The sequence below is a fragment of the Oncorhynchus kisutch genome, linkage group LG14, assembly GCF_002021735.2.
Source record: "Oncorhynchus kisutch isolate 150728-3 linkage group LG14, Okis_V2, whole genome shotgun sequence".
NCBI lineage: Eukaryota > Metazoa > Chordata > Actinopteri > Salmoniformes > Salmonidae > Oncorhynchus > Oncorhynchus kisutch.
In genome coordinates, this window is record NC_034187.2 from 41,626,825 (window position 1) to 41,646,808 (window position 19,984).

Consider the following 19,984-nt stretch of genomic DNA (forward strand, 5'->3'; position numbering starts at 1 on the left):
GCCTGTGGGTTTGAGTGGCGTAACCACCGATGTCACCGGGGGCTAAGCTGTTGATCTGCTTGTAAAAGTCTGTTGCAGAAATAGGTTTCTGGCCTTCATGTGTTAATGAAGTGGTCTCCGAGAAGGAGTGCTGATCTAGGATCAAGTCCCCCCCCCCCCCCTGTAACCTTATTATTATGTACATTATTAACTAAAAGGCTAAACTGATCCTAGATCAGCACCCTAGATTCACAGGCCCAGGGGCTGTATGTATCAAGCATCTCCGAATAAGAGTGTTTTTCTAGCATCATGTCTCCTGTCGTTGTGATGCTATTCATTATTATCTCAAAGGCCAAACTCATCCCAGTTCAGCATTCCTCCTCATTATGAATATAGACCCTGGTCTTTCCTGTGGTCTGAATAAATGGACCCAGCATGTAGTGATTGGTAAGGTCTGACCAGCTCTTGGCAGGTATTTACTGTAATACTGTTATGGCTTATGGTTAGCCTAATGGAGGTACATTTTATGAACTACAAAGGACTCATCTTGAGATTAACAGCTACTATGTTAACATGTAGTGTGTGTGTGTCCGCGCGGTTTCTTGCTCTCCACTTTTAGTCTGCATTGGGAGTCTGGGCTGCATCATGTTAGCTCCTCGCTCATGCTGCACAGAAGTTAACACACATTACTGTTTGTAGAACACCTGTAAAGCTAAAAGATACCGGTAGCTTACAGCTATCATCAATTCATTACCCTGCTACTTTGTTTTTGATAATATGCAAAATAATACTGATTTTCAAAGCTGATTGCCACCAAAACGTCATTCATTAACTTAATCGGTCTCTCTCACATGCCTCTCCCAAACATTTATCTATTGCAACGGTAATTTTCAAGGCTGAAATCTTTAAATGACCTTAGCAATCAGGGCTTTCGAGTTATGGATTTTTTAATCCAATTTGCTTTTCCCATTGTAAACGATGTGGATGGAGAAGGAAATGCTTTGCTTTACAATTACCATCAGGGTGTACCCTTTCCATGCATACTTACATTGAGTGTACAAAACATTAGGGACACCTTCCTAATATTGAGTTGCACCCCCTTTTGCCCTCAGAACAGTGCGTGTGTGCGTGCAGTGCATTCGGAAAGTAGTCAGACCTCTTCCCTTTTACCATTTATTTTGTTTCGTTACAGCCCTATTCTAAAATGGTTAAAATAAATAATCTACACAGTACCCCATAATTACAAAGCGAAAACAGGTTTTTTGAATTATTTGCAAATGTAATAATAAAAAATAAAAAAACGTATTTACATGTATTCATACCCTTGGTTATGAGACTCAAAATTGAGCTCAGGTGTATCTTGTTTCCATTGATCATCCTTGAGAAGTTTCTACACCTTGGGAGTCCACCTGTGGTAAATTCAATTGATTGGACATGATTTGGAAAGGCACACACCTGTCTGTATAAGGTACCACAGTTGACAGTGCATGTCAGAGCAAAAACCAAGCCATGAGGTTGAATGAATTGCCCGTAGAGCTCCGAGACAGGATTGTGATGAGGCACAGATCTGGGGAAGGGTACCAACATTTTTCTGCAGCAGTGGGGACTTTCCCCAAGTGGTCTCCATCATTCTTAAATGGAGGAAGTTTTGAACCACTAAGACTCTTCCTAGAGCTGGCCCGGCCATACTGAGCAATCGGGGGAGAAGGGCCTTGGTCAGGCAGGTGGAACCAAAAATCTAAATTTTGGACTCATCAAACCAAAGGACAGAATTCCACCGGTCTATTGTCCATTGCTTGTGTTTCTTGGCCCAAGCAAGTCTCTTCTTCTTATTGGTGTCCTTTAGTAGTGGTTTCTTTGCAGCAATTTGAGCATGAAGGCCTGATTCACACAGTCTCCTCTGAACAGTTGATGTTACTCTGTGAAGCATTTATTTGGGCTGCAATCTGAGGTGCAGTTAACTCTAATGAACTTATCCTCTGCACCAGAGGTAACTCTGGGTCTTCCTTTCCTATGGCGGTCCTCATGAGAGCCAGTTTCAACATAGCGCTTGAAAGTTTTTGCGACTGCACTTGAAGAGACTTTCAAAGTTCCTATTATTTTCCGTATTGACTGACCTACATGTCTTAAAGTAATGATGGACTGTCATTTCTCTTTCCTTATTTGAGCTGTTCTTGCCATAATAGACTCTTGTCTTTTACCAAATAGGGCTTCTGTATACCTCCCCTACCCTGTCACAACACAACTGATTGGCTCAAACCCATGCCTTTGTGAAATGTCTTTCCTTCTTAACTTTTAACAAGACACACTTGTTAATTGAAATGCATTCCAGGTGACTACCTCATGAAGCTGGTTGAGAGAATGCCACGAGGGTGCAAAGCTGTCATCAAGGCAAAGGGTGGCTACTTTGAAGAATCTGAAATATAAAATATATTTTTTATTTAACTTCTTGATGCACCCATCCCGTTAGCGGGATCATTTTCGTCAACCACCGCTGAATTGCAGAGCCACAAATTCAAATTAAATGCCTAAAAATATAAAATGTCACAAGTGCAATATAGCAAAACACAGCTTAGCTTGTTGTTAATCCACCTGGCATGTCAGATTTCAGTAAAGCTTTTCAGCGAAAGCACACCAAGCGTTTATGTAAGGACATCTCAGTAGACAAAATATTACATACAGCTAGCAGCCAAGTAGATTGCTTTTCTGACTTTTGTGACCAATCAATTAAATCGCTTACCTTTTGATCTTCGGATGATTGCACTCACGAGACTCCCAGTTACACAATAAATGTTCCTTTTGTTCCCTAAAGATTATTTTTATATCCAAAATACTTCCATTTGGTTGGCGCGTTTTGTTCAGAAATCCACAGGCTCGAGCGGTCACGACATCGCAGACAAAAATTCCAAATAGTAGCCGTAATGTTCGTAGAAAAATTTCAAGCGTTTTTTTATAATCAATCCTCAGGTTGTTTTTACAATATATAATCGATAATATATCAACCGGGAATGTAGCTGCTTCAATAGGAGAGAGAGAGAAAATGGCTTCTCCAAGCTGTTGTGCATAAAAAACGCTGCTGGCACCCAGCCATACAATGACGCGATGTGATCTTTCTTGCTCATTTTTCAAAATAAAAGCCTAAAATTGTCTAAAGTCTGTTCACACCATGGGGAAGCCATAGAAAAGGAATCTGGTTGATATCCCTTTAAAAGGAGCGAAGGCAGGCTATGGAACATGGAGCTTTCAAAATAGAGGCCACTTCCTGGTTTGATTTTCCTCAGGTTTTCGCCTGCAATATCAGTTCTGTTATACTCAGACAATATTTTGACAGTTTTAGAAACTTTAGTGTTTTCTATCCTAATCTGACAATTATATGCACATTTGAGATTCTGGGCCTGAGAAATAGACCGTTTAATTTGGGTACGTTTTTCATCCAAACTTCAAAATACTGCCCCCTACACTCAACAGGTTAACACTTTTTTGTTTACTACATGATTCCATATGTGTTATTTCATCTCATGCAAGACCAATGGAGTAATCTATCTCGTCACCTGTTCATGTGGAAAAGCCTATGTAGGACAAACGAAAAGAGTGTTGTATAAATGCATAGCTGAACACTGCAGCTCAATCAGGTGTAAGAACATGGACTATCCAGTAGCAGCTCACTTTGTTGAAGCTAACCATCCCATCTCCTCCCTCAAATACACAGGTATTGAGCATGTTGCTCTACCAAGGAGAGGAGGTAACATTGAGATCCTACTACTACAAAGACAGGCTTACTGGATATCCTATCGAAAAACATTGACCCCTAGTGGTCTGAATATTGACTTTGATCCTCAGCCCTTCTTATGAGCACTTTTTTTCCCTCTTTTTATAAAATGTAAACATTTATTTTCTACAGATTATTAGCATACACCTAATATGTTCCCCCTCCTGATGATTCTCATTATACTTTAAGGTTGAACCAAAAGATTAAATGTAACAAAAATGAAATTGAATGAATAAATAATGTATGTTGACGCTAATATAATGTACAGTATTCCATTAAGTTTCTATATGATAACAATAGTATCATATATATATATATTTTTTACAGTTTCACTAATTTTAATTAACTTAATCATTATGACACACCCCTCACCACTGTCATTGGTTACACTAATTGCACTGTGTCTACATAACCTGGTTCAAGTATTCATGACATTACCCTGAGGAAGACGTAGTGATGCAGAAACATTGGTGAATACCCATTAAATTGCTGGGAGATTATACATGGAGTGTGCGACTTTCTTCATTTTGATGGTTTATTCGCCGTTAGTCAGCACCTCCACACAAACTATTATTCTGGGTGTGCGCCAGGTTATGTTTAATTATTGTAATTTTTTTTACATAGTTTTGATGCTGTCACTATTATTCTACAATATAAAGAAAAACCCTTGAATGAGTAGGTGTGTCCAAACTTGACTGGTACTGTGCATACATTGAATTCGGAAAGTATTTAGACCACTACTTTTTCCACATTATGTTACGTTACTGCGTTATTGTAATTTTGATTTAAAAAAAGAAATACCTCATCAATCTACACACAATACCCCATAGTGACAAAGCAAAAACGTTTTTATAAATTTGTGCAAATTTATAAAATATTAACTGGAATATCACATTTACAGAAATGTTCACACCCTTTACTCAGTACTTTGTTGAAGCACCTTTTGGCAGCGATTACAGCTTCAAGTCTTCTTCGTTTTGAAGCTACATGCTTGGCACACCTGTATTTAGGGAGTTTTACTAATTCTTCTCTGTAGATCCTCTCAAGCTCTGCCAGGTTGGATGGGGAGCGTAGCTGCACACCTGTTTTCAGGTCTCTCCAGAAATGTTCGATCGAGTTCAAGTCCGGGCTCTGGCTGGGCCACTCAAGGACATTCAGAGACTTGTCCCGAAGCCACTTTTGCGTTGTCTTTGCTGTGTGCTTAGGGTCATTGTCCTGTTGGAAGGGGAACATTTAGGGTAATTTAATCCATCTAAAAATCAGGCTGTAATGTTACAAAATGCGGTAAAAATTATGGGGTCTGAGTACTTTCCGAATGCACTGTGTGTGTGCACATACATACAGTTGAAGTAAGAAGTTTAAATGTATTTGGCTAAGGTGTATGTAATCTCAGTTTTTCACAATTCCTGACATTTAATCCTAGTAACAATTCACTGTTTTAGGTCAGTTTGGATCACCACTTTACTTTAAGAATGTGAAATAAAAGTAAAGTGATTTATTTAAGCTTTTATTTCTTTCATCACATTCCCAGTGGGTCAGAAGTTTACATACACTCAATTAGTATTTGGTAGCATTGCCTTTAAATTGTTTAACTTTGGTCATATGTTTCGGGTAGCCTTCCACAAGCTTACCACAATAAGTTGGGTGAATTTTGGCCCATTCCTCCTGACAGAGCTGGTATAACTGAGTCAGGTTTGTAGGCCTCATTGCTTGCACACGCTTTTTCAGTTCTGCCCACAAATCTTCTATGGGATTGAGGTCTGGGCTTTGTGATGGCCACTCCAATACCTTGACTTTGTTGTCCTTAAGCCATTTTGCCACAACTTTGGAAGTATGCTTGGGGTCATTGTCCATTTGGAAGACCCATTTGCAACCAAGCTTTAACTTCCTGACTGATGTCTTGAGATGTTGCCTCAATATATCCACTTAACTTTCCTTCCTCATGATGCCATCTATTTTGTGAAGTGCACCAGTCTCTCCTGCAGCAAAGCACCCCCACAACATGATGCTGCCACCCCCATGCTTCATGGTTGGGATGGTGTTCTTCGGCTTGCAAGCCTCCCCCTTTTCCCTCCAAACATTACGATGGTCATTCTGGCCAAGCAGTTCTATTTTTGTTTCATGAGACCAGAGGACATTTCTCCAAAAAAGTACGATCTTTGTCCCCATGTGCAGATGCAAACCGTAGTCTGGCTTTTTTATGGTAGTTTTTGAGCAGTGGCTTCTTCCTTGTTGAGCGCCTTTCTGGTTATGTTGATATAGGACTCGTTTTACTGTGGATATAGATACTTTTGTACCTGTTACCTCCAGCATCTTCACAAGGCCCTTTGCTATTGTTCTGGGATTTATTTGCACTTTTCGCAACAAAGTACGTTAATCTCTAGGAGACAGAACGCGTCTCCTTCCTGAGTGTTATGACGGCTGCGTGGTCACATGGTGTTTATACTTGCGTACTATTGTTTGTACAGATGAACGTGGTACTGTCAGGCGTTTGGAAATTGCTCCCAAGGATGAACCAGACTTGTGGGAGTTCTTCATTTTTGGCAGATTTTTTTTTCTGATTTTCCCATAATGTCAATCAAAGAGGCACTGGGTTTGAAGGTAGGCCTTGAAATACATCCAGAGGTACACCTCCAATTGACTCAAATGATGTCAATTAGCCTATCAGAAGCTTCTACAGCCATGACATAATCTTCTGGAATTTTCCAAGCTGTTTAAAGGCACAGTCAACCTAGTGTATGTAAACTTCTGACCAACTGGAATTGTGATACAGTTAATTATGAGTGAAATAATCTGTCTGTAAAAAAATTGTTGGAAAAATGACTTGTGCAATGCACAAAGTAGATGTCCTAACCGACTTGCCAAAACTATAGTTTGCTAACAAGACATTTGTGGAGTGGTTGAAAAACAAGTTGAAATGACTCCAACCTAAGTGTATATATATTTCCGTCTTGACTTTTACCACATTTTGTTGTGTTACAGTCTGAGTTTAAGATGGATTAAATTGACATTTTGTGTCACTGGCTTACACGCAATACCCAAAAATGTCAAAGTGGAATTATGATTTTAGAAATGTTACTAATGTTTTGTACACTCAGTGTAGATGTTTGCACTTTTGGTGACTTGACCTACATTGTATGAGTTATGAAAATGACTAGCTCATGATTCATGGCTTTAATGGTGTGTGGGGGTGATTCTTATTACATTGACAGCAGTAAGATTTCAGTTTGATTTCACCCGATACTTTGACTGTAGCTTTCAAATTATATTTCACTTTCTATTTTCTGACAAAACAACCACTCAGAGTTCAACAGTATGAGGCCAACAGTATGACTCCATCTGACCATCTATTCTTCTTTCCCAGATTGTATTTTTGGCTTTTGTGGTTTCAGTTGGGCCTCTGTGGAACTTAATGAAGTAGTTTATACACAGTGAAAAATGTTTTGGAAGCAGTGTAATATTTTGGCAGCTGTGCAATCTTTTGGAAGTGGCGTGTACCAGCTGTGCGTTTGTTTGCCATGTTATTAATGCTATTGTAGGTTGAGTTTACATGTGATCATTTGTGTAGACAGGCACTCTCTCTTAGATGTCATTGTGCATCATGGCTTTATGATAACAGATGCACTAAGACCTACTGTACTAGGCCTACTTTTCAAGTTGAGTAACTGTGTGTGTGTGTGTGTGACTTGTGCTTGTGTGCAATGCGTGTGCATGTGAACTCCCAGCAAACTTGGCCCCTGGTTGTCTCACTCTCAACAGCCTCCCACTGTTTTCCCCTCCCGGTCTCCCTCCCCAGACATACGGTATGGGTGGAGAGAGCCTGCGCTGCCTGACAGAGAAGCTGCGCATTGTGGTCCACTCCCTGACCATGGGCATCCAGGTCCGCTGGAGGGTGAACCCCTATGACGGGCAGACTGCCACCAGGCTACCGGCCAGCGTACTGCAGGTGGTGCTGGAGCTCATCACCTCCGCCAAGGGCCTCTTCTCTCTGCTCAACAGGTACATTAAAAAAACCTGTTTTATATTTGGCCAATTATTGGAAAAAGAGCTGATCCGATTGGTCAAAACACCAATTAGTGGGAAACAATAGACATTTAAAGAGACATCTTCATCGTCTTGTGCTCACTGTCTGTGTCCAGGTACCAGTTTGCCCAGCTGGGTGCTTACACGACCAGTAGGAACATCATCACCCACTGTAAAGAGCTGGGGACCACAGTACACAAGGTACGTCTACTGCTCCAATAGGCATCAAACAAAACAGACAAAATCCAGGAGAAACACTTGTTTTTATGAAATAAGAAATAGTTGTTTTCGTTTGGCTACAGATATTAAACTGTAGCAGCCGCACATGTGATGAGACAACGTTAGTCCCGAAAGCGTCCGTGCAGATAGTCCGGGTAGCTATTTGATCAACTATTTAACTAGCAATTTTGCAGTCTTTCAGGCATGGCTGTTCATGTTTTTTTAGTGTAGGCACTTACTGCTTTATACCAATTTGAGTAATGTCATTTACCTAATAGGTAGGAGTAAGCTAACCAGGAAAAACTCTAGGCCTTATAAAACATTTTTTGAAAAATTACACATTGAATGAGTGGCCTAAATCTTCTAGTTTGACCAAACAATACATAGCAGAATTTTTTTTGTTTTTAGAGGAAGTGTACACGGGGCAGGCCAGCTGCTTGTGGGTTAAAATGCATGCCGCCAACTTCCAAAGAGGAACCACCACTGTGTTTGTTTGGTTTGCTAGTTTAATCAGCCACCTAACACGGCACGACAACAGTAATCTCACTCCTCTGCTATTGTGGAACTCTTGTATAAGCACCGACCATGCATGCATTCTTTATCTCCAGCATACTTGGAATAGTTTAGGTTCAGGCACCTTGAAGAAGCACGGGTTGACTGCCGAAGGAGTCTATTGCTGTTGTTGATATTCCGTGTTTGTTATTTTTGTGATGGGAAATGTTGTACAAGTGGGGAAGGTGGATGAATGTGTTAAACTGGTTACTTGTGACTCGTGAGAAAGACGGCCCTGGATCTTTCCGTAGATAGTGCCTGGGGGAGGAGAGAGTTGGCGACCGGGGGAGGGAGTGAGAAGCAGGGACAGAGGCGAGAGAGCTGATGGAAAGGTTTACTGAAACTCAACTTGTGTAATTCCCTGTAGTTCACCTGCTGTGGCCTGCAGTGCAGTCGTGAGACACCGATAGATAGACAGACAGAGGGAGAGAAAGAGGACCTCAAGGTATTATATTTAGTGCTCTTACTTATAGCCCTATTTGCAACTCTGGATTGTCTCCAGCCAAGGTAGGTAATTGCTCCTCTGTAGCTGTTTTTCATTCTTTCTTTATTGCAGTAGCTAACTTGTTTGTCTGCTTGTTTGTGGTGCGCACAGTTTGTGTGAATTTAGACCAGTCTTCCATCATTGTAAGTTTGTTTTCTTGTAGAAAATTGCTTTGCTTTTAGTTTGCTCTCTCGCTTTTTTTGTGGTCCTCTTTTAGTTGTTGACATTAAAACTTAAGAGACGTGATAATAGACTCAATACAAAGCTCTTTAAAACGGACTCAAAAGCTTTGCGGTGTGCACACTCATTCGGTACATTCACTGTGCTCCAACGGTAATAATAGCACATTGTTGAAGCCAATTCATGAATATGACTGACTTTCCCTTGAGTAAAGCAGCATAGAAATATAATCGACAGTCTACTCACACTATTTCTATGGTAAGAACCCACTTACCCCTCAGAAGGGAAGGAAGGTTGGGAAGTGAGTGTGTGATGGGGTCTGCATTAGAACAATGAAGGCCCTTGAGGGATGTTGATGCTTTCTAAGGGTATTTTGTCCAGCCAAATGCTGGCTTGTTGGTTTTTGTATGAAGTCTGTCCAAACATGAGACTTTTTAAAGTAATTAGTGCGTGAAACTTTGTCAGACTTTGTCATTAGGCCAGATTGTTTTGACGGTGGATTGTTCTACGCTGAAGTTACTGGTCATTGTTTGGTTGGTTCCTGTTTTTGGACCCAGTGAGCAACCACTGGGACCCAGTGAGCAACCAAACCTGCCCGCTTCTATTGTGTGTTTTAGGGGTAAGTTGAGCCCTCCTTGTTTCTAGGAAACCATACACAAAATGTATAATTTAATTTTAAAAGTACAAAGTGTTGGTTAGGTGTTAAGCCTGTGTTAAAAGATGCTTAAAATGATTGATTCAGACAAAAAAAAAGCGATTTGTGTTGAATTATGTTTGGGGAAATAAAGATGGTTTATTAGACGTAGACATGGGGTTTTAAAAGTGACTGGGAATATTTTAATTCCGTATAGAAATGTGTCGGGCAACCTAACTCACCCTGTCCCACGGCTCTCATTACCCCACACCTGGGGTAAGTTGTGCCTAGAGACTGCTTTTGTTGGACAAGCTATGGTTTTAAAAATGTTTACTTGAATTCTGATTATTTCCAGGGATACACAACCTGCAAAATATATGTACACATTGTTAGAAAGAATACTATATTTCCCATGACGGAGTGATGCTAAATGTAAAAAAAATTTTTTTTTTAAACTTACCCCACTCTCCCCTAAATAATAAATATATAGGCCATTTTAGCAAAAGCTTATATCCAAAGCAACTTACTGTCCACGCATGCATACATTCTAGGTACCTGTGGTACCGGGAATCAAACCCACTATGCTGGTGTTGCAAGAGCCATACTCTACCAACTGAGCGACAGAAGACCTATAGTCATATGCCTCTATCATAGGTAGGAATATGTGTATCATTGAGAGATGCTGGATATTAAGGGGTCGGGATCCAAGACTCGGGTGCTTGCGGAAGGCAGCTTTGTAAGTGCAATCACTTGAGTCTCAAGGCAAGGTAGCTGAGAGTTAAGACAAAGGGCCGAGTGATGTCCTTCACAGCAGGTTTTGTACAGCGGTTTTGTCGTTGGGGAAAAAAAAAAATAAGCGTACAGCATATGTCTGAAGTTTATAAGGAATTTCTATTACACTCAATAAAAATAACGTAGGACATCCAGACAGGTGGGTTGGTCCTCTGTCCATCTCTCAAGGCATCATTTATCAAGTTGATAGCTCTAGTAAGGTTAGCAGAATACACGCTCACACACACCCCATCCCCCTCCTCTGCGTACAACAAAGTTAGCCCTTGGCAACAAACACAAATGTCAAATCTAATGTGACCTTGTTTCAGAGACTGATGCTTTCAATGATTATTACTTTGCTTGTTTCTAGAGAATTGGTTAATCTGTAACAAGAACAAGGGCCAGACAGATCGTCCCAAAAGACACCCAATTCCTATATAATGCACTACTTTTGACCAGAGCCCTATGGGCCATCCTTGTTTCCTTGCTATGTAGGGAATAGGGGTGCCATTTGGGACGCAAACCACGTCTCTCAGGGTCCTCATAGAAAATAAAGGACTCTCTTTCATTTCCGGCATGTATGAAATGTATTTATGGATGTGTGGTGCATTCATGTGTCTTTGTGGTGCATTCACATGTTTGTGCTCGTGTGTGTGTGTGCGCTCGCTCTCTCTCGCTCTCTCTGTAAGTACGTGTCCACCCGCCTCCCTCCCTCCCCACTCACAGGGTTTATTTTCCTTGGTGCCCTGAAGGATTTAGTTGGGCCAGGAGTAAGCTGCTGTGATCCTATAGTGCTCCACTAACTAGTGGCTCTGTAGGAATCTAGTGGATAGGCTCAATCGGTACTCTTAACTCTGTAGGACTGGAGAGTACAGGACAAGATCGGACTGGAATCGGTTAGAGCAACAGCAAGCAAAGTCCACTACAGAGAGCGGTACATACTAGACAGAGAGAGAGCGAGAGCGTGTGTGTGTGGGGGGGGGGGGGGGGGGGGGGAGAAAGAGAACAGATTCTCAATTCAGCTAATTTAAACGTGGAGAGAGGATCAAGCAAGAGTTGCTTGAAGGAGTCGTATTGAGGTATGTGAGAAGGAGATGGCTAACATAATGCAAAGCCGTTAGTGTTTACATCTACGTTTCCAATGGCCTGATGGTAATAATACAGAAGCGTGACAGTATATAGGCTACTGTAGTTTAGAACATTGAGTATGGCTTCTCTAAGATGTTATGCAGCGTGGAGCTTCTTACTACGGGGAAATGGGGATACCTTAGTTAGTTGCACAACTGCATTCAACTGAAATGTGTCTTCTGCATTCAACACAACCCCTCGACATCAGGGAGGTCTGGTTAGTGGTCTGGTTGACATACTACAGTGCATTCGGAAAGTATTCGGACCCCGTGACTTCCTCCACATTTCGTTACTTTACAGCCTTATTCTAAAATGTATTTGTCAATCTACACTGTCACAATGACAGTGAAAACAGGTTTCTAGACATTTTAAACGGATACCTTAATTACATAATTATTCAGACCCTCGAAATTAAGCTCAAGTGCATCCTGTTTCCATTGATCATCCTTTGTTTCCACAACTTGATTGTAGTCCACCTGTGGTAAATTCAATTGATTGGATATGATTTGGAAAGGCACACACCTGTCTATGTAAGGTCCCGTAGTTGACAGTGCATGTCAGAGCCAAAACCAAGCCATGAAGTCAAAGGAATTGTCTGTAGAGTGCTGAGACAGGATTGTGTCGAGGCCCAGATCTGGGGAAGAGGGCCAAAACATTTCTGCAGCATTGAAGGTCCCCAAGAACAGTGACCTCCATCATTTCTTAAATGGAAGAAGTTTGTAACCACCAAGACTCTTCCTAGAGCTGGCTGCCTGGCAATCGGGGGAGAAGGGCCTTGGTCAGGGAGGTGACTAGAGTTCCTCTGTGGAAATGGGAGATCCATCCAGAAGGACAATCATCTCTGCAGCACTCCACCAATCAGGCCTTTATGGTAGAGTGGCCAGACGGAAGCCACGGCTCAGTAAAAAGCACATGACAGCCCGCTTGGAGTTAGGCACCTAAAGGAATCTCAGACCATGAGAAACAAGATTCTCTGGTCTGATGAAACCAAGATTGAACTTTTCAGCCTGAATGCCAAGCGTCACGTCTGTAGGAAACCAGGCCTACAGTGAAGCATGGTGGTGGCAGCATCATGCTGTGGGGATGTTGTTCAGCAGCAGAGCCTGGGAGACTAGTCAGGATCGAGGGAAAGATGAACGGAGCAAAATACAGAGAGATACTCCTCCAGAGTGTTCAGGACCTCAGACTGGGTTGAAGGTTCACCTTCCAACACGACAATAACCCTAAGCATACAGCCAAGACAACTCGGGATTGGCTTCGGGACAAGTCTCTGAATGTCCTTGAGTGGCCCAGCCGGAGCGCGGACTTGAACCCGATCGAATAGGACTGTGGGCTCTCCTCCGTGGTCGACGTGAGTAAGACATTTAAACATGTTAACCCTCGCAAGGCTGCCGGCCCAGACGGCATCCCTAGCCGTGTCCTCAGAAGCATGCACAGACCAGCTGGCTGGTGTGTTCATGGACATATTCAATCTCTCCTATCCCAGTCTGCTGTCCCCACATGCTTCAAGATGGCCACCATTGTTCCTGTACAAAAGAAGGCAAAAGGAACTAAACTAAATGACTATCGCCCCGAAGCACTCTCTTCTGTCATCATGAAGTACTTTGAGAGGCTAGTGAAGGATCATACCACCTCCGCCTTACCTGTCACCCTAGACCCACTTCAATTTGCTTACCGCCCCAATAGGTTAACAGACAATGCAATTGCCATAACACTGCACACTGCTCTGGACAAGAGGAATAACTATGTCAGAATGCTGTTCATTCACTATAACACCATAGTACCCTCCAAGCTCATCATTGAGCTCTGGGTCTGACTTCCTGACATACCGCCCCCCAGTTGGTAAAGGTAGGAAACAACACTACTTTTCTGATTCTCAACACAAGGTCCCACAAGGGTGCATGCTCAGCCCCCTCCTGTACTCCCTGTTCACCATGACTGTGTGTCCACGCACGCCTCCAACTCAATCATGAAGTTTGCAGATGACGCAACAGGTGTAGGCTTGATTACCAACAACGACGAGACAGGGAAGAGATGAGGGCCCTGGCGGAATGGTGCCAGGAAAATAACCACTCCCTCAATGTCAACAAAACGAAGGCGCTGATTGTGGACTTCAGGAAACAGCAGAGGGAGCATGCCTCTATCCACATCGACGGGGCCGCAGTAGAGAAGGTGGAAAGCTTCAAGTTCTTCAGCGTACCCATCACTGACCATTTGAAATGGTCCACCCACACAGACAATGTGGTGCAATAGCACCTCTTCAACCCCAGGAGGCTGAAGAAATTTGGCTTGGCCCCTAAGACCCTCAAACTTTTACAGATGCACAATTGAGAGCATCCTGTTGGGCTGTATCACCGCCTGGTATGGAAACTGCTCCGCCCGCAACCGCAGGGCTCTCCGTAGGGTGGTACGGTCTGTCCTGCCGGGGGCAAACTGCCTTGAATGAGTAGGTGTGTCAAAACTGCTTGATTCTTCACAAAAAAATACAGTTTTATATCTTTATGTTTGAAGCCTGAAATGTGGCAAAAGGTCGCAAAGTTCAAGGGGGCCGAATACTTTCGCAAGGCACTGTACATAGACATGGAATCCCTGGCCACTTTAATAGTGACCCAACACTTTAACGAGTCACTCTAATAATGTTTACATGCTGCTTTACTCACCTCATATGTACAGTACCAATCAAAAGTTTGGACACACCTACTCATTCAAGGTTTTTTCTTTATTTTTTAAAATGTTTTACATTGTAGAATAATAGTGATGACATCAACTATGAAATAACATATATGGAATCATGTAGTAACCAAAAAATACATTTTATATTTGAGGTTCTTGAAAGTAGCCACCCTTTGCCTTGATAACTGCTTTGCACACTCTTGGCATTCTCTCAATTAACAGGTGTGCCTTGTGGAATTTCTTCCCTTCTTAATGTGTTTGAGCCAATCAGTTGTGTTGTGACAAGGTAGGGGTGGTATACAGAAGATAGCCCTATTTGGCAAAAGGCCAAGTCCATATTATGGCAAGAACAGCTCAAATAAGCAAAGGGAAATGACAGTCCATCATTACTTTAAGACATGAAGGTCGGTCAAAACGGAACATTTCTAGAACTTTGAAAGTGCAGTCGCAAAAACCTTCAAGCGCTATGTTGAAACTGGCTCTCATGAGGACCGCCACAGGAAAGGAAGACCCAGAGTTACCTCTTGTGCAGAGGATAAGTTCATTAGAGTTAACTGCACCTCAGATTGCAGCCCAAATAAATGCTTCACAGAGTAACATCTCAACATCGATTCGGGCCTTTATAATTGAATTACTGCAAAGAAACCACTAAAGGACACTTGCTTGGGCCAAGAAACATGAGCAATGGGACCGGTGGGAATCTGTCCTTTGGTCTGATGAGTCCATATTTGAGATTTTTGGTTCCTACCGCTGTGTATTTGTGAGACGCAGAGTGGGGGTGCTTTGCTGCTGACACTCAGTGATTTATTTAGAATTGAAGGCACACTTAATCAGCATGGCAACCACAGTATTCAGCAGCTATACGCCATCCCATCTGGTTTGTGCTTAATGGGACTATAATTTGTTTTTCAACAGGACAATGACGGACCACACCTCCAGGCTGTGTAAGGGCTATTTAACCAAGAAGGAGAGTGATGGAGTGCTACATTTTGGGGCGGCAGGTAGCCTAGTGGTTAGAACGTTGGGCCAGTAACTTAAAGGTTGCTAGATCGAACCCCCGAGCTGACAAGGTAAAAAATCATTCCAGATGAAGCTGGTGGAGAGAATGCCAAGAGTGTGCAAAGCTGTCATCTAGGCAGCTATGCGCTTCAACGCTTGGCAGTCCAGTTCTGTGAGCTTGTGTGGCCTACCACGTCGTTGCTGAGCTGTTGTTGCTCCTAGATGTTTCCACTTCACAATAACAGCACTTAGTTGACTGGGGCAGCTCTAGCAAGGCAGACATTTTACTAACTGACTTGTTTGAAAGGTTGCATCTTATGACGGTGCCACGTCATGTTAAAGTCACTGAGCTCTTCAGTAAGGCCATTCAACTGCCAATGTTTGTCTATGGAGATTGCATGTCTGTGTGCTTAATTTTATATATCTGTCAGCAACGGGTGTGGCTGAAATATCCGAATCCATTAATTTGAAGCGTCCACATCTTTGTGTGTATATATAGTGTGTATGCACCTTAAACTGACGGATTTAAGTGTTTTTTAATTTATTAAGTTACATTTTAAACCGACACCAGTGTCAACGTTGACTCCTCACTTTGATCACTCATGCTACAGTATACAATGAAGGGAAATGAGACATTTGAATTTAAAATATGAATTGTTTCCCGATTTAATGCAAAGCTTTCTAGAGCCTTTGCCTTACATCATAAATTAGCATTTGTAGTTCATTAAGGTGAAAGTTTTATTGTATTTAGTATTTGGAGTAATTATCAAATATAGAGCAAGGAGAAAAGGAACACTTTCTTTTTTTGTAGTCCCTTCACCATCATTTAAAGAGATATATATATATATATATATATATATATATATATATGCTCCTAATATTTCACATGGGTTGTTTCAGTGCAGACCTGGGTTCAAATACGGTTTGAAATCATTTCAAATGCTTAAGCTGGGCTTGATTGAGCTTGCCTGGCGCAATGGAAGTAAAATAATAATAGTCGCAAACCCTACCCATCTGTTACTTTAGACAGGCTAAAGCAAACAGTAATTATATATTGGAAATATTTCAAATAGTTGTTGAACCCAGGTCTGGGTTGTTTGGTGTTAGTGTGTTGAAGTGTAATGAGATCCACCCTAGGTATGTCCCTCTGTCTTTTTAATAGATTGTTCCTGTCTGCCCTGCTAACAGGGAACACATTCTGTCTTATTTGGTCAAGAGCAAAAATACACACGAAGAGGCACAGTGACAAAGTGAACAGAGGTACATAGAAACACACATTTCTGTATCAATAAGGGGCTTACAGTGCCTTCAGAAAGTATTCATATCCCTTGATTTATTCCACATTTGTTGTTACAGCCTGAATTCAAAATGTATTTAAAAAATAAATGTCTTACCCATCTACACACAATACCCATTTTTTTTCTTCATATTTTCAAATGTATTGAAAATGAATAGAATAATCTCATACCGTATCAGTCAAAGGTTTGGACACCTACTGATTCAAGGGTTTTTCTTTATTTGTACTATTTGTGTGCAATGCTGTTATCAAGGCAACGGGTGACTACTTTGAAGAATCTGAAATATAAAATATATTTAGATTTGTTTAACACTTTTTTGGTTACTACATGATTCCATATGTGTTATTTCATAGTTTTGATGTTTTCACTATTATTCTACAATGTAGAAAATAGTAAAAATAAAGAAAAACCCTTGAATTAAAAACCAAGTCAATACTTTAGAAGCAACATTGGCAGTGATTACAGCTGTGAGTCTCTGGGAAAGTCTCTTAAGAGCTTTCTACACCTGTATTGTGCAACATTTACCCATTTTATTATTTACAAATTCCTCCAAGCTCTATCAAATTGGTTGTTGATCATTGCTAGACAACCATTTTCAGGTCTTGCCATAGATTTGTATGTAATACTGAACAAAAATATAAACAGAACATGCAACAATTCTAAAGATTTTACTGAGTTACAGTTCATAGAGGGAAATTAGTCACTTGAAATTAAGAAATTAGGATGTGGATGTCCTGGGCTGACGTGGTTACACGTGGTCTGCGGTTGTGAATCCTGTTGGATGTACTGCCAAATTCTCTAAAACGACATTGGTCGTGAAATTAACATTAAATGATCTGGCAACAGCTCTTGGACATTCCTGCAGTTCGCCTGCCAATTGCACACTCCCTTAAAATTTGAGACATCTGTGGCATTGTTTTGTGTGACAAAACTGCCCATTTTAAAGTGGCCTTTTATTGTCCCCAGCACAAGGTGCACCTGTGTAATGAGCATGCTGTTTAATCAGCTTCTTGATATGCCACACCTGTCAGATGGATGGATTATCTTGGCAAATGAGAAATGCTCACTAACAGGGATGTAAACAAATTTGTGCACAACATTTCAGAGGAATATGCTTTTTGTGCATATTCAACATTTCTGGGATCTTTTATTTCAGCTCATGGAAAATGGGGCCAAGACTTCACATGTTGCGTTTCATATTTTTGTTCAGTACAGATTTAAGTCAAAACTGTAACTTGGGTTACTCAGGAACATTTACTGTTTTCTTGGTAAGCAACTCCAGTGTAGATTTGGCCTTGTGTTTTAGGTTATTGTCCTGCTGAAAGGTGAATTAATCTCCCAGTGTCTGGTGGAAAGCAGACTTAACCAGGTTTCCCTCTAGGATTTCGCCTGTGCGTAGCTCCATTTTCTTTTCATTTTTTTATCCTGAAAAACTCCCCAGTCCTTAACGATTACAAGCATACCCATAACATTATGCAGCCACCACTATGCTTGAAAATATGGAGAGTGGTACTCAGTAATGTGTTGTATTGTATTTGCCCCAAACGCAACACTTTGTATTCAGGACAAAAAGTTAATTGCTTTGCCACTTTGTTTGCAGTATTACTATAGTGCCTTAATGCAAACACGATGCTATTGGAATATTTTGAATCATGTACAGGCTTCCTTCTTTTCACTCTTGTCAATTAGGTTAGTATTGTGGAGTAACAACAATGTTGTTGATCCATCCTCAGTTTTCTCCTGTCAAAGCCATTAAACTCTAACAGTTTTAAAGTCACAAATGGCATCATGGTGAAATCCAGAAATCCTTCATCCCCGGGAGCTGAGTTAGGAAGGACGCCTGTATCTTTGTAGTGACTGGGTGAATTGAGAACATCCAAAGTGTAATTAATAACTTCACCATGCTCAAAGGGATATTCAATGTCTGCTACCAATAGGTACTCTTCTTTGTGTGGCATTGGAAAACCTTCCTGTTTGAAATTCATTGCTCGACTGAGGGACCTTACAGATAATTGTATGTGTGGGGTACAGAGAAGGTAGTCATTCAAAAATCATGTTAAACACACTGATTGCACACAGATTGAGTCCCTGCAATTTATTATGTGACTTGTTAAGCACATTTTTACTTCTGAACTTAGTTGCCACAACAAAGGGATTGAGTACTTTGTAGAGAAATGTTGGCATTTAAGCCCATTTCTCCAATCAATCAATCGGTCAAATGTATTTATAAAGTCATTTTTTACATAAGCTGATGTCACAAAGTGTGATACAGAAACCGAGCCTAAAACCACAAACGGCAAGCAATGCGGATGTAGAAGCATGGTGCCTCGGAAAAAGATTTGAGATAAAAAAATAAGAGTTGATTATAACAGTATGTGGCCAAGATGTTCAAAGGGTCAAATAATCAGTGGTTGTAGAGGGTGCAACAGGTCAGCACCTCAGGAGTAAATGTCATTCGAACTGTGTCATTCACAGTTCGAGACAGCAGGTGCGGTAGAGAGAGTCGGAAACAGCAGGTCCGGGACAAGGTAGCACGTCCGGTGAACAGGTCAGGGTTCCAAAGCCGCAGGCTGAACAATTGAAACTGGAGTAGCAGCACGACCAGGTGGACTGAGGACAGCAAGGAGTCATCAGGCCAGGTAGTCCTGAGGCAAGGTCCCAGGTCCTCCGGGAGGAGAGGGAGAATACTTAAATTTACCCAGGACACCGGATAAGACAGGAAAAATACTCCAGATATAACAAACTGACCCTAGCCCCCCCCCCCCGACACAAACTATTGAAGTATAAATACTGGAGGCAGAGACGGGAGGGGTTGGGAGACAGGGGCCCCGTCCAAAAATACCCCCAAACCTTGCCAACCAGGCAGGATATAACAGCCCCCACAGGGATATCTTCAAACCACCAACTAAGATGAGGCTGAATATAATGAACCCGAGAGGGGCGCCAACCCGGACAGGAAGATCGTGTCAGTGACTCAACCCACTCATGTGACGCACACCTCCTAGGGATGGCATGGAAGAGCACCAGTAAGCCAGTGACTCAGCCCCCATAATAGGGTTAGAGGCATAATCTCAGTGGAGAGAGGGGAACCGGTCAGGCAGAGACAGAAAGGGCGGTTCGTCTCTCCAGTGCCTTTCCGTTCACCTCCACACCCCTGGGCAAGACTACACTCAATCATAGGACCTACTGAAGAGATGAGACTTCAATAAAGACTTGAAGGTTGAGACCGAGTCTGCGTCTCTCACATGGATAGGAAGACCATTGGAGCATACGTG

At 41.8% G+C, this 19,984-nt stretch overlaps 1 protein-coding gene across 4 annotated transcripts in view; it reads left to right on the forward strand.

The window, feature by feature from the left end:
* Window positions 1–19,984, forward strand: part of LOC109878140 (connector enhancer of kinase suppressor of ras 2) — a 106,853-nt gene that overhangs the window by 29,057 nt on the left and 57,812 nt on the right. For all 4 annotated transcript variants that reach the window (XM_031788420.1, XM_031788419.1, XM_020470357.2 and 1 more), the window contains exons 3-4: window positions 7,545–7,747; window positions 7,888–7,972. In XM_031788420.1, the coding sequence (XP_031644280.1) occupies window positions 7,545–7,747; window positions 7,888–7,972 (288 nt within the window). The remainder of the gene's footprint in view (window positions 1–7,544; window positions 7,748–7,887; window positions 7,973–19,984) is intronic.